The following is an 18,293-nucleotide window of genomic DNA, read 5'->3' as shown; positions in this document are numbered from 1 at the left end:
GTAATTTGTTATATAGTAATAGTAACTGGAACACCATCAGGATGAAGTCTGAATTCCTTTGCCCTTCGGTACTATTATTAGACTCCTGCCCACCTCACCAGCTCCATCTCCTGCCCTGCCCACACCAGCCCTAGTGCCAGCATACTACACTTCTGGAATGTTCCTTACCTTCCTAGGCTTTCATGCCTTTGTACATGCCATTGCTCTGCCTGGATGTCTTCCTAACATCCAGATATTCGTTCAGCAAATCCTCAGGATAATTGGGGATGTAAATCCACTTCTTCCCCCAAAATCCTTTTTCTCCAGGAATAATAATGATTGAGTGGCCCTAGGACAGTTCAAGTGCTCTGCAAAAGAATATTGGAAGAAGGTGGGTTATTTCCTAGGTCTCTGAATAAGATAATGGTCGTACATAATGGATTCTGGAGCCAGATTGCCCGCATTGGAATTCCAGCTCTATCGCTTACCAGTGGGTGACTTTGCGCAGGTTACTTGGCCTCTCTGTGCTCTATACTTAATAATACTTACCTCAGAGAGTTGTGGTAAGGACTAAATGAGTTAGAATGTGCGAGGTGTTTAACATGGTGCCTGGCAGAGAGCACATGGGTAAATAAGTGTTTGTTTAAGATAAAACAGATCTCTTGCAAAGAGTTAGCTCTAGTCCGTGCTCAAATCTCTTTGAGAATCACGGTCTTTAGGACACCTTCCCTAATGCCTTCCCCACACCAACTGGCTTCACAGATAGGTCCTTGTCACAGCACCTTTGGCATATGACAGCTGACACTTGTCACCGACTCCGTAATTCTGTCATGGCAGTTGTTAGCATCCGTCGGTTCATTTCTCAGATTCTGGAAGGCAGGGCTGGGTCTGACTCATTTCTCTCTCCCAGAGCCCGAGTCGTAGCAGGCCTTCAGTAAGTGTGTGTTCAACGGCATCTTGTTTTGATTTTACAGACACATTAGCTCAAGCCCGGAAAACGCTAAACTAGCTCTTCTGAGCCGCGCAGGTAATCAGTGGCTGAACAGACACTGAAACGTGCAGTTCTATTTTTCTGACTGTCAGGCCCAAGCTAGTACTCTGCGCGTGCCTGTGTGTGTGTCTGTGTGTGTGTGTGTGTCCACTAGGATCACCACGGACCCCGGCTATTTGCTCTTAAAATTGTTTTATTCAGAGATCCATAAATAATTCATATTCTTTTAGTATCCTCCTTCTGAGCCCCTGGATGGTTTCAGGGTCAGCCACTCTCATTCCTGAAGAAAGAGGACTGTTGGGTTTGCTCCTTCCAGTTACTGGGACGATTTGCTGACTGGGCCTCGAGCCCCTCCCTAACGTGAGAGGCGATCGCTTTCATCCACGTGCTCTTTCCAGGTGCGGACGTGAAGGAGGCCTTATTCAGAAAATCTAATTCAACGTGAGGCCTCCAGCGCCGGCTGGGACAGAGCCGAATTCTCTCGCTTCTGCCGACTGCCGCGCCGTCGACGCCAGACGGCGCTGCGCCCTCGCTGGCTCCGTGACCACCACGTCGAGCCCGCAGGAGGCCCGGCTCCCCGACCCCGCGGCACGGTTCAGGGGATGGTAAATGGCTGCCGCCCTCCCCTCCCCAGCAGCAGGTGCATTTCTTTCCCCTGTGTCTGTGTGTGTGGGGGGCGGGGTATGCCCCATTTTAGCCGGTCTTGCGCAGAGCTGGCCTGGCGTTTGAAAGGCTGTTTCCTGCTCGCAGCCCTGCTATCGATCCGATCCCAGGATTGCTCTTTCCCCGCGACTGGAAACAAATTTATTTAAATCACAATGAAATGGAGGTCTAGTAGGTATCAGTCGCTGCGCGTCCCCTGTCCCCATCTCCCTAACGTCAAATGTATACTCCAGATTAAAGGACTCATCCTCCGGGCTTTCCTGACGGCGCCAGCCGAGCGCACGCCCAGCTCGCGGGGCTTCTCTGTCGAGGCTCCCAGGTCGGCTGTCCGGGGAGGACCAGGTGTGTCCGCACCCCCCGTTCCCTTTGCCTTTCTCTCCTGCCTTCTTCCCTTCGCCCTGATTTTCCATTCCTTACGCGTGATGTTTTTGGTTGGGGGGGCGGGGAGGAGGGCGGGGAAGGGGCCCGGCGAGGAGGGGCGTCGGAGCGCTGTCACCGAGTGTCACGCCGCCCTCCCCGCCCTCCGCGGGGGTGTGGGAGTGCGGGGAGCGCGCGGCAGAGGCCGGGCGCGTGGGGACGCGGGAGGGCGGGATTCTCCGCTGGCTGCCTGAGCCCCGCGCGGAGCCGGGAGCCCGCAGCCCGGAGCCGCCCGTCGCCTGCCCCCGTGCGCTGGGCGCCAGCCCGGGCAGCGGCAGCTCGGCTCCCGGAGATCGCGCCCCACCATGGAGCCTTCGCACAAAGACGCCGAGACGGCGGCGGCGGCCGCAGCGGTGGCGGCGGCAGACCCCCGGGGGGCGTCCTCCTCCAGCGGGGTGGTGGTGCAGGTCCGCGAGAAGAAGGGCCCCCTGCGCGCCGCCATCCCCTACATGCCCTTCCCGGTGGCTGTCATCTGCCTCTTCCTCAACACTTTCGTGCCGGGACTGGGTAAGACGCGGGGGCCGCGACCCCTGCGACCCGGGACCCGCTGCCGGGGACGCGCGGGGGAGGGGCTGGGCGGGGCGGGGGACCTTCGGGCGGTGGCCCCGCTGCGAGCACTGCGCCCACGCGCGCACGGCCTGGCTCCCAGCGTCCTCTGGCAGGTGGCAAAAGCTCGTGGAGTCGGCACCCCGGAGAGGAGGTGCCACGCGGGGGTCTGCGACCCGCGGGCGAGGTGGCCGGGCCCCAAAGAGCCGAAAACTTTGGGAAGAATGTTGGAGCCCGCGGACGGCGGCCGGGATGGCTCCCCCAGCTCCGGAGTAGGCTCCCCTCCGGCGCCCCGAATTCTGCCCCTTTTCTCCGTCGCGCGCATCCTTCAGTGAGCCCATTTCCCCGAGGGGAGCGGGCGAGGGCCGGAGGAGATCTGGGGCCGCGGCGGCGGGGACTAAGCTCCCGAGCGTTGTCCGAGAAGTCGGCTGAGCTGGGGAAAGGGAGGACAAGCCGTTCTTAGGAGACACCCCCCCCACGTCGGTTCGTGGGGTATGGACTGTATGGGGACAAGAACTCTAGCTAGTCGCCTCCGCCTCCTTCAGGGGAGCCTGCGCTTCCGCCAGCACCCGCGCCGGGCGCCCAGGGGAGGGGTGATTTTATTAGTTTGCTTGCGTGCGGGTTTGGACGGCGTCTGGCCAGAGATGACCCCAGACTCCTTCCGATCCCTTCCGTTCCCGATGGAGCGGAGAGCGCTCCGATGTCATGCTGTGTCGGACTCTGGCTGTCTGTAGGGGCTCTGGTGGCATCGGTGTCCCGAATTTTAAAATAGAGGCACATCACAAGAGATGGCGCCAAAGGGCGAGTGAGTGGAGGTAGGGAATGAGAAGTCTTCCCGACCATCCCTCAACCCCACCTCTGGATCTTTGCCAGCTCGTGGCACTGGCGGTTCTTCCGTGCTGAGAGGTGTCCCCTCTCCCGTGCGGGGCGGGAGAGGCAGGCACCCCGTGCCCGCTCCAGGAGAAAGCCTGCCCCTGCCGGCGAGCCCGTCGCCCGCGTAGGGCTCCAGCTCCCAAGAGCGGGGTCAGCTGAAGTGGTTTTCTGTTCTACTTTGGCCTTTCTCACGGCCTCCGCGCTCTTAGCCTGCTGAGCAGGGGCTTTTGCTGCGGCGATAGCCAAGGCCACACCCACCCACCCCGGGCGTGTTCCCTTTCCCCTGCTGCTTGCTGGTCTTTCTGCCCCAAGGGGCAGCTGCAGCCCGAGCCGCCTGTCTGAACAGTAGTTAGGTTGTCTTTAGATGAGCTCCCTTCCTGGCGTTATCAGACCAGCTTTCTTTGCACATTAAGCGGCTGCAGGGAAGCAAGCTGATGCTAATTTCGTTGTGTCACCAATTCCCACCTGCTAGAGGAAAGAGACTGCCTGTCCATCTCTCTGGAGGAGGTGACGATCGTGAGCCAGAATGCGTCTTGATTCCACTTTTTTTTAAAGTGGTGAGGTAAATGCCACCCTGTGGTCTCTTGAGGAAACAGATGCATTGGTGCCAGGTGGGAGGGGCTGCACCAAGTTGCATGAGGGAACCACCTTGTGGGAGACCGGCCCCAAGAGACAGCAGCTGCCTACTCATGCACCTGTGCATGCCCTCCTGGGTCTCACCTCACTAGCAACCTTTCCAGCCCTTAGCTCTGCTGCACTGGCAGCATCTGGCCAAAGGTCACCATTTCTCCCTCTGCCCCCTGCCCTGGGGATCCAGCTTTTCCGCCTTCACATTTCCCTTTGTTAGATCAGGATCCCGTGGGATTTTTTTTTTTTTAAGAGACAGGGTCTCTCTCTGTCATCTAGGCTGGAGTGCAGTGGTGTGATCCTAGCTCACTGCAGCCTTCAATTCCTGGTCTCAAGTGACCCTCCTGCCGCAGCCTCCCGGGACTATAGGCACGTGCCACCATGTCCAGATAATTCTTCTATTTTTTGTAGATATGGGATCTCTCTGTGTTTCCCAGGCTGATCTTGAACCCCTGGGTTCAAGCCATCCTCCCTCCTCAGCCTCCTAAAGTGCTGGGATTACAGGCATCAGCCACCGCGCCCAGCCCTATGGGATTTTTGTATGAGCCATAGGTGTACAGATTTCTGAATTTTCAGTGACATAATCCAGGCATTTTTTCCATTTTGCTTTGGTTGCTATTGTACAGTTTGCCGGGTGCCCAGTCACCTGCTCCTCTCCACACAGAATGGGGGACTCCTGATCTTTGGTAGTGTTTCTCATCTGTAAGCCAGGGACACCTACTTATCGCTTCGGGTTGCTGGGAGGATAACATGTGATTACATAAAGCCCACGGTCTGGCGTGTGGGAAGCTTTCCGGAGACAGTGAGTCCTTCTTGCTCTTTGCTCTTCTGCGGAGCTGAGCACTGGTCCCATCTCTGGATGCAGAGCACTGGTCCTCTGGTGCCGCTCAGAAGCACTTTCGACCCCTCTGCTCCTCTCTGCACCTGCAGTGGAGTCCTGCATGACAAACCAGCCCAGGTGAACCTTGCAAGTGCTTTTTTGCCACCGCCCCCAGTAGTTTGAATGGCCCCAGCTCTTGGAAATCTAGCCCCTGGCTCAGATCCACTTCTCCAAGGCCTCCTGGCTTATCTGAAGCCTTGTGACAACTGAATATGCATGGCTGGTTCTGCCCTTTGATGAAATGCAGCTTCTTTCAATTTATTCTTTGGACTGACCCAGGCACCCACCACATCCCAAGCACTGAGGATATGACGATGAATAAATCAGTCAAGATGTCATAGACCATCAAGGAAAATTGATGGAAACTTGTTTGAATTTGATAAGTGCTATGATGGCAGCAGAAATAGAGTGTTTTAGCAGCAATCAATTCTTCCTGGGGCTAGGGGGGGTAGGAGAAGGGCTTCAGAGAAAGTCTTCCAGAAGGAGCAGTGTTAGGTCAGACCATGCTGAGAAAATCTATCGTGGGGCCCAAGCACTTGCCTTCCCTGTCGTATAGATGTTTTCCACCTTGACAATATGAGATGAAGAACACAGCTTGCAGAAGTTGGAGAGTAGAAGAATAGAGAAGTGGAGTTGTGATCCACTAAATTATTACTCCCAATTATTCACTGTCCTCCCTGAAAAGAGGATTGCACACCCCCACCTGATGCCATATGGCTTGCTCACCTCTCATGGGGGGAGAATACTTCCTCCCCTGCCCACTGATACCAGGTGTGGCCATGTGACTTGCTTTGGTCAACTGAATGTGAGTAGAAATGACATACGCCATGCCAAGCAGACACTGCATTGTGAGGTTCTACCATTGTCCTTCTCCCTCTCTCGTGAGAATGGCCGGTCTCAGATGGGGGCTGCTCTTCAACCTGGTTGAAGGCATGAATACCCTCCTTGTATAAAGTGGAGAATCAAGGGACACTGTGTCTACAGTTAGTAGACTAAGAAATAAACGGTACCGAAGTGACCAGTAGATAAACCGAAATAGCGATAATGTTGGGATGAAAGACAATAGTGAGATGGTGGGATAATATTGGAGCAAAAGGAGAAATGAGATGAGAGGTGACAGAAGCAAGCTGACTTTTATGTCTCATAGCAGAAAGTCAAGAAATGATGTCTAAAGTTGGTAAAACATGAAAAAGCAATATAAGCATACTCTTTGGAGACTGGAAAAGCATCAGAATTCCTACTCTTTCTGGCATCATCAATTTTTCCCTTGTCTACTGGCTCATTCCCAGTAGCATACATAGATGCTGAAATTGTCTCCCATTTTTTTAAAATAGCCTCTCCTGATCCCACATCCCCTCTGGCTACTGTCCATTTCTTTGCTCCCCTTTATAGCTAAACTTCTTGAGAGAGTTGTCTGTATTTGTTGTCTCCAATACCCCCGCTCTCGTTTTCTTGTGAACTCACTTTAATCATGTTTTTGCCTCCATCGCTCACCTAAGCTACACTTGTCAAGGTTGCCCGTCTCCTCCGGGTTGCTAAATCCCGTGGTCAGTTCTCTGTCTTCCTCTTCCTGGGCCTCTCAATAGTGCTGGAGACAGTTGCTCCCTCCCTCCTCCTTGAGACGCTGTCTTTACTTGGCATTGGACCACCACTCTCTCCTGGCTTTCTTTTTATCCCGAGGCTCCTTCTCTGTTTCCTTTGCTCCTCTAGGCAATCTTTGAACTTGGGAGTTCCCTGGGGTGCTTGATCTTCTCCCTTCTGCCTATGGCCACTCCCTTGGTGACCTTGCCCAGTCTCTGGGATTTACATTGCATCTTTGTGATAATGACTTCCAACTTCAGATTCCCCAGCTCAGACCTCTGCCCTGAACTCCCAAGTCTTATGTCCTTCTACCTTCTCAGTATCTCCACTTGGAAACCAGAAGGCATCCCAGTCTTAACTTATCCCAAACCAAACTCCTGATCTTCCCCAAACCAGCTGCTCCTTCATCTTTCCCCATTTCAGCATCTGGAATCCTTTCAGTTGCTCAGGCCAAAAACCAGGACTCATCCTTGACTCCTCTTTTGCTAATGCCCCACTCCCCGTCTGTCAGGAAGTACTCTTGGCTCTGCTTTTGGAATCCGTGCGTATCTGACCACTTCCTACCACGCTCTGCTCCAAGTCTCCGTCTCCTGAATTCTTGCAGTAGCATCTTAAATGGTCTGCTTTCCCTTGCTGATGTCCCGTGCCGTCTGTCCTCAGCATGGCAACCAGAATGATCCCTTCAAAACACAAGTGAGTCAAATCATGTCACTTCTGAGCTCAGCACCCTTGAGTGGCTCCTATGTCACTCACAGTAAAAGCTCAAGCCCTTATTATGATTTGTGAGGCCCTAAGCCAGAACTTTGCAATAGAAATATGATATGAGTCACATATGGGATTTAAAATGTTCTAGCGCATTACTATCTTATTATAAAAAGTAAAAAAGAATAGGTGAAATAAACCTTAATAATCTTAATAATATATTTCATTTAACCCAATATTTAAAGCATTATCATTTCAACATATAATCAATATAAAAATTATTAATGAGCTATTTTATATTTCTTTTCTTGTGTACTACGTTTTCAAAATCTGGTGTGTATTTTATACTTACAGCACATTTCAGTTTGGACCTGCGCCATTTCAAGCGTAATTTGAAGCTGATCTGTGTACGGCATCGATGTTTCTTCTTAGACATGACAAGGAACCTAGCTGCTATCGGGAGTAGACGTGGTCAGTTGATAGCTGATGCAGAGGAAGTTTGCATCTCGATAAAGTGTAGACAGTGTGCTAAGCAGGGGAGCACTGGCTTCTGAGTGCCTTCAGCAACATTGCCCTCTCCAGATGTCCACTGTGTACTGCGTGTCAGGGTCGTGCTCAGAGCTGGAGTGCAAAGTCAAAGAAAATGCAGTCCCTGCCTTCAAGAAGATGACAGTCTAATGGGAAGGTAGACTCTAATAAATGCAGACAGTGGTGTATGCTTAACGGAGGGAAGGGTCAGCTGCAGTCTGCAGCGGCGAGGGAATGCTTTCCTGGCAAACCTGGCAGCTTGGGAAATGAGCAACAAGCTGAACAGAATGACCTGGAGGGTCTAAACTAAAATAACATTTCCAGTTCTACATCAGACTTCTGATGCCACAAGGCATTATGGAAAGGGAAGCAAACTAGAAGGCAGGAGGCTCCAGACCTAATTCTGGTTCCTCAATGGCATGGAACCTTGAGCAGGTCACTTAGCCTCTCTGAGCCTTGGTTTCCCCATCTATAAAATGGAAACAATAATCCTGCTCGGGCACCTCACAAGGTCATTATACTCTGTTGACTAAAAGCGCTCCATGATCTGAAGGGTTTATTGTTATTCACTAACATTAGCAAAGTCTCCTGTGTTTTTTTAATTGTAAATTGGCAATTTATAATTGTATAAATTTGTGGGGCACAAAGTGATGCTATTATTTATGAATACAGTGTGGAATAATTAAATCAAGCTAGTTAATGTTTAGCAAATACTTAACACTTTTTGTGGTGAGAACATTTGAAATTTACTGCCCGAGCAATTTTGAAATGTACAATACTCCATTATTAACTATGTTGACCACGTGGTATAATAGAACTCAAGAAAAGAAAAAATCATATTTCTCCTGAGATTTTGTATACTTTGACCATTATCTCCCCGTTCCCCAAGCCCCCGGCCTCTGCAGCCACCATTCTACTCTGCTTCTGTGAGTTTGATTCTTTTGGATTCCACATGTAAGTGAGAACATGCAGTATTTGTCTTTCCGTGCCTGACATTTCGCTTAGCATAATCGTCTCCAATTCCATCCATGTTGTTGCAAATGACAGCCTTTTCTTTCTTTTTAAAGTCTGAATAGCATTCCGTTTTGCACACGTACCACATTTTATTTGTCCATTCATCGGTGGACACCGAGGCTGACTCCGTATCTTGGCTGTGGTGGGTAATGCCGCAGTGAATATGGGATGCAGCCGTCGCTTCGATTTGGAACCCTTTGAGCAAATACCCGGAAGTGGGATTGCTGGATCATATGGTAGCTCTATTTTTAGCTTTTTGAGGAACCATCCTACTATTTTTCTTAATGGCTGTACTAGTTTACATTCCCACCAATGGTGTGCAAAAGTTCTCTTTTTCCACGTCCTTGCCAACACTTGTTCTCGTTCATCTTTCTTGATAAGAGCCATTCTGACAGGCCCAAGAAAAGAAAATTACAGGCCCATATTCTTGATGAACATAGATGCAAAAATCCCCCCAAAAATACTAGTGAACCAAATTCAACAGCACATTAAAAACATTGAAAGAATTATCCACCATGATTAAGTAGGATTTATCTCTGGGATGCAAGAATAGTTATAACATGCTCAAATCAATAGATGCCACATATCACGTTAACAGACTGAAGGACAAAAACCAAACCATATGGTTATCTCATTAGATGCAGAAAAAGCATTTGACAAAATTCAACATCCTTTCATGATAAAAACTCTTACCAAATTAGGTATAGAAAGACTGTACCTCAACACAATGAAGGCCATATATGAAAAGCCCACAGCTAACATTATACTCAATGGTGAAAAATTAAAAGCCTTTTCTCTAAGATATGGAACAAGACAAAGATGTCCACTCTGACCACTTCTGTTCAACATAATATTGGAAATCCTTGCCAGAGCAATCAGGCAAGAGAAAGAAATAAAAGGCATCCAAATAGGAAAGGAAGACGTGAAATCGTGACTCTGACAACATGATCTTATGCACAGAAGACCTTACAGACTCCACCAAGAAACTGTTAGAACTAATAAATGAATACAGCAAAGTCACACGATACAAAATTAACACACAGAAGTCAGCAGCAAAATCCCCTTTCTTCCCAAGATAATTTCTGGGGTGTTTCTCAGAGTGACAGCCGGGGGTGGACAGTGTGACCAACAAACACTTCCACCTTATTTAGCACCCTGGTCTCATGCAGCTTGCAGAGCTGAGACCTAGGAATTCCCAGGAGACCCCCGACCAGACCTCCCACACCTGAGACTCGGGGTGGGGGAGGAAGAGCACAGCTCTCTAGGGCTTGGTCCAACACACCAAGTAGAAGCTTTCTCCACTGTACTTCCCAAGCCCTGGGCCTGTGCAAGGCAGGCTAACTTCACAGCTGGTAAAGGCCATGGGAGTATCACCGTGGTGAATGAGTGTGTGTGTGTGTACGTGTATGCACAAATATCCCCACAAGCTTTACCTATAGTTATTTTACTATAAAAATTAGAGGACAGTTCCTAGGTCGTGTTTGAAAATCCCAGTGTTCATATATCCTTGAGGCACACGCTTCTTGGTGGTTTACAGCCTTGAAGCCCCATAATCTGGGACAAGGTGGGGTGGCAGGTGTGACTTCAGCATGGGACCTTCCCAGTGAGAATTGGGTGCTGGGTCTGGTTGGCAAGGCCGAGTAGTGCATCTTCTCAAAGCCACATTAATCAGGAATGGGAATGACACTGCTAGGGGAAAGCCAAGGCAATGGTATGGAGATAATATTTTCCTAATCAAAAGGCAGAACACGGGGATTAATAATGTATTTATTTTATGGAGGGCCTTAAATTACATTGGAGAAGTCACTTTTCTTGAATAAAATGATATGAGGCCAGCGCTGTCCTTGAACCTGAAGTGTGTGGGGGCCATGGCCAGGGTCCCCTGTTGAGATGAGGCTTTGGTCTTCGTTGACGGAGCATTGACTGAGAAGTTGGACTCTGAGGCCAACAATAATTTGCTGTTTGGGGAGCCTGTCTGGAAACCTCAACGCAGAATACGGTCCAATTTTCGCAGGCCAGGGAGGCTTAGGGCTGCTCCCCCGCTGCGGTTGAGGAGGAAGGAGGCCTCTTGCCACGTCCAAGGCTCTTATAATCTCACCGTCAGTTACGTGGGCTCCGGGGCATTCCTGTGCCTGGCTTACCCTGGAGGGTTAATTAGTATTTGTCCACTTAAATTAATGCACCAGTGTTAAATCGGCCCTGGCGACTGTGGAGGGCGACTGCACAGCCACAGGACTGTCGCGACCACGGCACAGCCTGCCACCAGGACCTTTTCTCCTCACCATGCCAGCCTTTCCTCCTCAGAGCAGCTTTATTGAGACACATTTGCGTACTACAAAAGTAGTTTCAAGGTGTACAAGTCGGTGGTTTTAGTAAATCCACCGCCGTTGCCCCTTCCCAGCCCTGTCTTCCAATGTCACTATCTGAGCACGTTCAGAAGCTCAGAAGTTTAATGTGACAGGAACACCTGGACCCACGCGCTGCTGGGGAGGGGAGACCGGAGCCGCCTGGCAGCTGCTGTCTCCAGCCCGCTGGCGCGGGACTCTGGGCAGGCGAGGGCCCGCTCCTGTTGGCACTACGCAAGCAGCACAAGCAGCGGAGGCTCCGGAACATGGTTTGGGAGGTTGTCATATTTTATCTTCTGTCTTGGTTTAGAAAGAAGCACCTGACCAAGCAGAAAATTTTCTCAGTGAAAATGGAATCGCATGGTGCCAGTGGAGTGTGGGAAATGGGTCCAGGATGGAGCGAGCCCCTCCCTCTGGGACAGAGGGGCTCTGGCCCTCCTGGTTGGGGTGTTATTGGTATAAGGCCAAGCTGCAGAAGGAGCAGCGACAGCCATTCAGGTGGAAGTGGGTCGTGCTGGGTGGCATCTCAGAGCGGCTGTGGTACCAATACAATACTACATTTCCACTTTAGTAGAATCTCTGTCAGCGGATGAAGCACATGTCTACTCATGTCTCAGCTCTGATCACTGCACCGCCGCTCTGAAATCTTCAGTAGCTCCCCACTGTCCATGGAACTAAGTTCATATTCCTCATCGGACCCACAAGGATCTAGTGAGCTTCACGTACTCTATCCCTTACTTTATTTAGTCCTTCATTTAGGAGCGTTGTTGCTCCTGCTGTATCCCCGCCTGGTGCACCCTCTGCCACCATCATTGTTGAACTTATACCCGATCTTCAAGGCCCATCTCAAATGTCCTCCTCTGAACGCCTTTCTTGGCCACTCCAGTGAGGTGGGCTGTTCCTTCCTCAGGATGGTCAGGACACTTAGGACATTTCTGTTGCTCTGCCTGAAATTCTGGTTCTTTTGTTGTTGTCTCAGTTCTCTTATGTGAAGTCATCTCCTTGAGGGTAGGGACTGACTTTATTTATCTTCAACTTCCCATAGCACCTGGTGCTCTTCTCGTAGGCGTTTGTTGAAGTGAGGCTACGTATGCACACTAACTACGGGTTGGAAAGGTGGAACCAACCACTAGGTTCCTTTAACCTAGTGAGCCCTATCCAAGGGACACAGTTTTCATGCCACTTTGCAGCCTTCCTAGCTCAGAGGGGAGTAAGGGATAGAGTTGTTGGTCTCCACGCAGGAGGGGAGCAGATGTGTTGTACCACAGCATGTGTGTCCCCAAGGAGTCCTGGGTGCCCTGACCACTCAGGAGAGGAACACGGAGCAGAGGGGCGATGTTGGCTTCCCCATTGCTGGGACAGGTGGCCCGCTCTGTGGGGGACTCACTGGAGCAGTGATGATGTTACTGAGAAGAGCAGGGCCACCGTCCATAATCACCCTGTCCCTGGCAGGTTGTGTCGCTAATGACTGGTAAGTGCAGGAGGAGCGTTGCGGGGGATCAATCTTCATAAACCTTCTTAATAAAGATTGGTTTGGGCAATAAAATCTAAGTCTAGGGGGAAAGTCATGAAAGTTGAAAGGGGACTAAGACACATGACAACTTTATGCAAAGCACAATCTTGGATTGCACTGGATCCTGTGCTGGAGGAAAAAAGAATGCCAGCGAGGACATTGCTGAGACCATTGAAAAAAAGTGGACTCTAAACTGTGGATTAGATCAAATATTGTACCAATATCAAACTTCCTAAGTGCGATGACTGCACTAGGAACATATAAAAGAATATCTTTGTTCTTTGGAAACACACACCGAACTACTAAGGAATAAAGGGCCATGATGCAGACAGCTTATTCACAAATGGCTCAGAAAAAATAAGAATGTGACGAAAGAAAGAGAGAAAATGACAAGACAAATGTAGTAAAATGTAGGGTAGACGGTTCTTTGTACTATTCTTGCAACATTTCTACCAGTTTGGAAGTATATTAAAATAAAAAGTTAAATTATTTTACAAAAAGCCAAACATGGTCATGCAGTTCAGACATAGCCATTGCACCTAAATCCAAACTACTGTACCTCCAAGAACTCATACTTTCTCTCTCATTATTTAAGGTCCCCCAGCCCAAAGTCAGTCAGGGGCCATCTGGGGGCCACAGGAAGAAAGTCATGGCACAAGATAACATTGGTTTGCAAGGCCCGGCCACAAAGGAGACTTTCCCAGGGACCCCTGCCGTTAAAGTCCCAAAGACACACAAACGTTTACTGCAGCCGTTTGGGAGCATCAGGTGTTTCTCTGCTCCTCAAGCCTGGGCTTGAGTTTCCCAGGGGGCTGGGGTCAGTGCACACAGTCTGATCCCTGTCAGTGGCCCACTGGGCCTAAGTAGGCTGCGTTTACAGCCTTCCTTTGGGACTGATTGGGAGCTGAATGCTTCAGCCATGGCCAGAGCAGATCCCAGTGCTGCAGAGCTGTTTTGGAGAAGTCTTTATTTTCTTGGTTATTCTGTTTTTTGACATCTCAGTGTGGAATCCAGGAATCATCTGTGAACTTCAAAGAAACCAACTCAAACCAACCAGTGACAGTGCCATGCCAAGAGAGCATGGAGAGCTGCCCTTAGCCTCGTCTGCTCTGAGAGATCATGTGGGTTGAACATGCAAGTGGAATCTTTCCAGGAATCACCCTGTGGCCTGACTCAGAAGGGGAAAAAAGTAAACATAGCCATCTTAGGCCCCAACAGCTGGAGTTCTGAGGCTCGAGGCAGAAAGGGTGGGGCCCTCTGATGCACCCTCTCTCACAGGCGTGGCCATAAGACGTGCGTGGTCTTGGGTCCCCCTGCCCACAGCTGGACTCTGAGGCTGATACATCTTGAGAAGAGGAGCCTCCGTGCTTGGGAACTGATCTGGGCCAAAGGGGGGAAAAACAGAAAAGCCACGGATCTGGCAACATACTCAATGGCTTGGGCCCACTGTTGGGGGGACCACTGTGTGGTTTATTTTTCCTGCCAGTTTCTATTCTGAGTCCAATACATCTCATGCTGCAGGATGTGCTAGATCTCCCTGTGTGCCTTTCCCTGAGGACTTAGGAGTTGGGTCTACCCTGTGTCAACATGTAGGTACTCGGGATATGCTCGTAGATCAACCAAAGCACTCCCTGAAGGATAACCCAGGGAAGGGAGTGGGTGAGTGGTTATGCCTCCCAGGGCTGTTTCCATCCCATCATTTCATATTCTGCATGGGGTCTCCACCCACCATCCCCAGACTTCAGGGGCCTGGCACCACCACCAATCACAAGGGGAAATGCATGTGATTCTTAATGTGTGTCTGAAGACAGTTGACACTGGCTGGGGGTGGGTGGGTGATGGGTAGAACATGTATTAAAGCCAAACGTCTACTCCTTTGGATTATCTGGTCTACCTGCCACTCTAACTTTGGATTTTCTAATTTATTTCATGGACTACGCTTTTTCTGTGCATCTTCCTCCAGTGCGTGGCCCACACAGGGCACACGGTAGAATGCCGCCCTGCTTGCTGACTGGTAGTGAGCTGGGAAACCGCCCCTTCCTCAAGGAGAGTGTGGCCTCCACAGGGCTGAGATCTGGAACCCGGGCCTCTCGTTCCACCCTGTCACAGCCGCACTGTTGGCCCGATGGAGCTCCTTGTCCCTGCCCGGGCTCCGCCTTGTACCCATTGAAGCAGGAGTGGTGATTATTCTTGCCTCCTTGTTGGTGCTGAATAGTTAAATAAAATCAGGGCTGTGTGCATTGCGTAGCTGATGTCAGGAAGTGCACGCGAGCTCTGCCGCAGCCTGGTCCTGCTGATGGGGAGCCGAGACCCACAGCCCGACCCATCTCATGCTTTCAGGTTCTGAACCAGCGAGAAGTCTTGCCCTTGCAGGGGTGGGCAGGCGAGGAGGCTTGGAGGGTCGGCCTGTTGGTTCTCCTGCACTGCCCCTCTGGCATGCATGTCTACCCCTCCCTGGCCTGCTCTGGACCCAAGGAGGCTGACCTCCACAGCCTGCATGGCCAGCACTCTAGCCCTCTGCCTTCCAGGTGTCTTGGCCAATGGGGGGCACTGGCAGGGATGGAGGGAAGCAGGGGAGACATTGGGGATATCAGTTCTCCTTTCCCTCCAATTTCCTGTCTATGACCACGGTTTCCATGCTGCAGCCCCATCCACCACCCCAGCCCTCTCCAGACTCAACGGCACCTCTCCCTCTCTCTGTCCCCTCAGGCCTGAGGTGTCACCGGCATTTCAGTCTCCTTCCTTGGTTCTCTGGGTCCTGCCCAGACCTCTGCCAAGAGTCCCTTCATTAAGGGTGAGAGTCTTTGCTTCCTGCCGGGACCCTCCCATTCAAACAGAGAGCTTTGTTTCTTGCACCCCTGACTGGTCCGTGGGGTCCTGAACCACCAAGCTTGGCACCACAATTGCTCCCTACTCTCACCCCCGTGCCCACCCCCTCCACCTGGTTTTCCTAAAGAAGTTGGTTTTTAACACAGTCTTCCTCCTGGAAGCCCCGGAACAGCCAGTCCATGCAGCCGGAGCTTCCTGCTGTCTGAAAGGCGTGGGTGTCCAGCTTCCAAATGGCTGTGGGGGCTCAGGAGATGCCTTAGTCCCAAGTGGGCTGGGAGAGAGGGCAAGGTGTGGGAGGGGTGGGGCCCTGAGAAGGTGCTGGGCGTGGCTCCTGACCCCGGCTTCTCCCAGGGCATTTCTGGTCCCCCCACTCCCATCCCAGGCACTTAGAGATCTCTGGGCTGCCCCTCCTGCCCAGAGGATTCCTCAGTGGCAGAATCCAGGGTTCAGCCCACTCTCCTCGCAGGAAACCCAGATGGCTGGAAGCATTGCTGTTGCCAGGAATGCCATTTCCCTCCTTCACCTGCATCCCTCATTTTGGAAGATGCAATATCTGCCCAGCCTGTTGTTTGTGCTCTGACTTCACAGCTATTCCTCCTTACTCTTCATGAGATAAACCGAAGAGGACTGAAGGCAAATCACCACTCAGTTCAGTGTCCTTTTTACTCCCTAGGACCCATCGTTCTGCATTTTTGCCCCACCTTCTCTTCTGTCCCCACTCCTTTGGAGATTAAACCAGCTAAAGAATGAAATCATCAGTGGCATGGTTTGATTTTTCTTCCTCCACTCACAAAAAGAACCTCCACTGTTTGAAATGTTAAAGCCCCCAATGATTCTTTGTTATGAGAAAAGTCATCAAAATATGTCTGTTACATTTTGAGACTTTACAAAAGACACCAAAAATTAGTGCATCATCTACTTAAAAGGATCCCTTTTGATAGCCATACCAATTACATTTTTAAAAAGCAAAAAGCTTTTAGTAGGGTACTTCTGAATCCGGTTTTTTTCCCCCTCCTGTGTGATTTGTGTGCAGACTTCTGAGAAGCAAGTTTTATAAAAGAGATTCAGCCAGGCTAAATCACAGCAGCAGAAGCTTATGCAACTGCTAAAAACCTATGAGTTAAAAATGGAATAGTCTTGCAGAGTGGGGAAGGTAATAATATCAGTGATGAAAAAATAGAAAGTAATAAATTAGTATTTCGGCAATTCAGGTCTCTTACTCGCATTTTTCTGCACCAGAAGATCTTGGTGTCATTTTCCAGAATAAATTCAAAGTGCAACCTCTCGTTAAAAAAAAGTCAAACTTTGCTTTCACAAATTCAACCCTCTGCCCCCAATTAATCCAGGGTCAAGAGCTCTTTTGACTGACATTTTGCCACCATGTCATAAAACACGTTTTGTATTTGTTAGACTCCGTGTGTTCACTAATTCCCATAAAGGAACAGATTTTAGATTTTTATAAGTGGGTTTTGTTAATTTGCTATTTTAAAAATACTTGTGAGACCTTTACAGTTGCCATGGCGATATCATTTCCATAAACATGATTTTTGTGGGGATTTTTGCACATTGAAGGCTGAGGTTGATATGCAGTGTTGGGGGAAAAGTAGGTGGTGAATTTGGCAGCAACCCCATCTCTGCTTCCCTCAAATGCTACAAATAAGATTCCAAGAATCTATGTTTTGGAAGAAACCTGGATCTCTTAACAACACAACTGACACAAGAGGCTTCTGGGAAGGGGACCTGGTCGGGGAGAAGGAGATAGCCCATGCCTGCGATGAAGCCAGTAGAGTAGGCGAGAGTCATGGGCACCTGCCCTGCTAATCAATGGTCCTGTGGAGGCCAGGCTGACCTGAAATCTCTTTCCAAACCTTGGTTTCAAAAACCCTTTGAGGACTAGCCATTCTGGAGCTACTCAAGGGGAGGGGAGGAGCCAGAGGATTTTTTTCCCTTTTAACCAGATTGGTTCAGAAATCCCATATAATGCACAATCCTGAACTGCTGAACATTTGCAATGGAAAATAAAAGAAAGCAAAAACACAATATTAGCCGTTAAGAAAACATTGAATAAGAAATAGTTTTATATTCCTCTCGAACGCTAGTGGTTGAGGAAAAGCAGATTTCATTAGAAGAAGAGGTAGATGGTCCCATTGGCACCAAACAGCATGATTTTTATCGATGATGCCAGACATTTGTTTGTGCTCACAAGTAGGGGCCTACCAGTAAACTTTATTTCCCAGAGGATATACAAAGAGATTGAGGGAGGAGCAGAGCAAATAAGAGAGAGAATTTTCTAATAACTAAAAAACGCTTTGGAGAGGAAATGACAAGTAAAAGGAGTTGAAAGTGGAAGCGCGTTGGCAAGAGACGGTTCCACCGAGGTCGAGAATTCGGTGCCAGGCGCTGCCTAACGGAGCACCTGGGCACCGCCGAGGGGCCTGAATCATACAGAATTATGAATCATAAGGAATTATGAATTGCTCGAAAGCCATTGTGTTAACTGCTATTGTTTATGCAGTGCGGGGAAATGCAAACGCGGCTGCCCATGGGAGGAGGCACCCGACTGCGTGTCTGGCGGGGCGCTCATCTCCACTCCTGGGAGCCCGACCTGAGATGCCCGGGAGAGGTGCGAGCCCGTGTGCCCACGCCCCGCCTGTGCCTAGGCCAAGTGCACGTCCAGCGTTTGCACACGTCGGAAAGACGCAGAGCGCCGGCCGCAGGCCGAACGGTGCCAAGTCGCGCTCCTAGGGCAGTGAGGCTCGGGCGGGGCTGCGAGTCCCACGGCGGGTTGGGGCGGGGCGGCTTGTT

At 50.3% G+C, this 18,293-nt stretch overlaps 1 protein-coding gene across 1 annotated transcript in view; it reads left to right on the top strand.

Moving 5' to 3' along the window:
* The first annotated feature begins 2,355 nt into the window (after positions 1-2,355).
* The window catches only part of LOC105810390 (chromosome unknown open reading frame, human C1orf95), a 46,860-nt gene continuing 30,922 nt past the window's right edge, over positions 2,356-18,293 (top strand). The window contains exon 1 of the mRNA XM_012644369.1: positions 2,356-2,557. Coding sequence (XP_012499823.1) covers positions 2,356-2,557 — 202 coding nt within the window. The remainder of the gene's footprint in view (positions 2,558-18,293) is intronic.

The sequence above is a fragment of the Propithecus coquereli genome, unplaced genomic scaffold (assembly GCF_000956105.1).
Source record: "Propithecus coquereli isolate 6110/MARCELLA unplaced genomic scaffold, Pcoq_1.0 Scaffold210, whole genome shotgun sequence".
Classification (NCBI taxonomy): Eukaryota; Metazoa; Chordata; class Mammalia; order Primates; family Indriidae; genus Propithecus; species Propithecus coquereli.
Note: the sequence above shows the minus strand (reverse complement) of the source record. Positions and strands in the feature narration are given on the sequence as shown.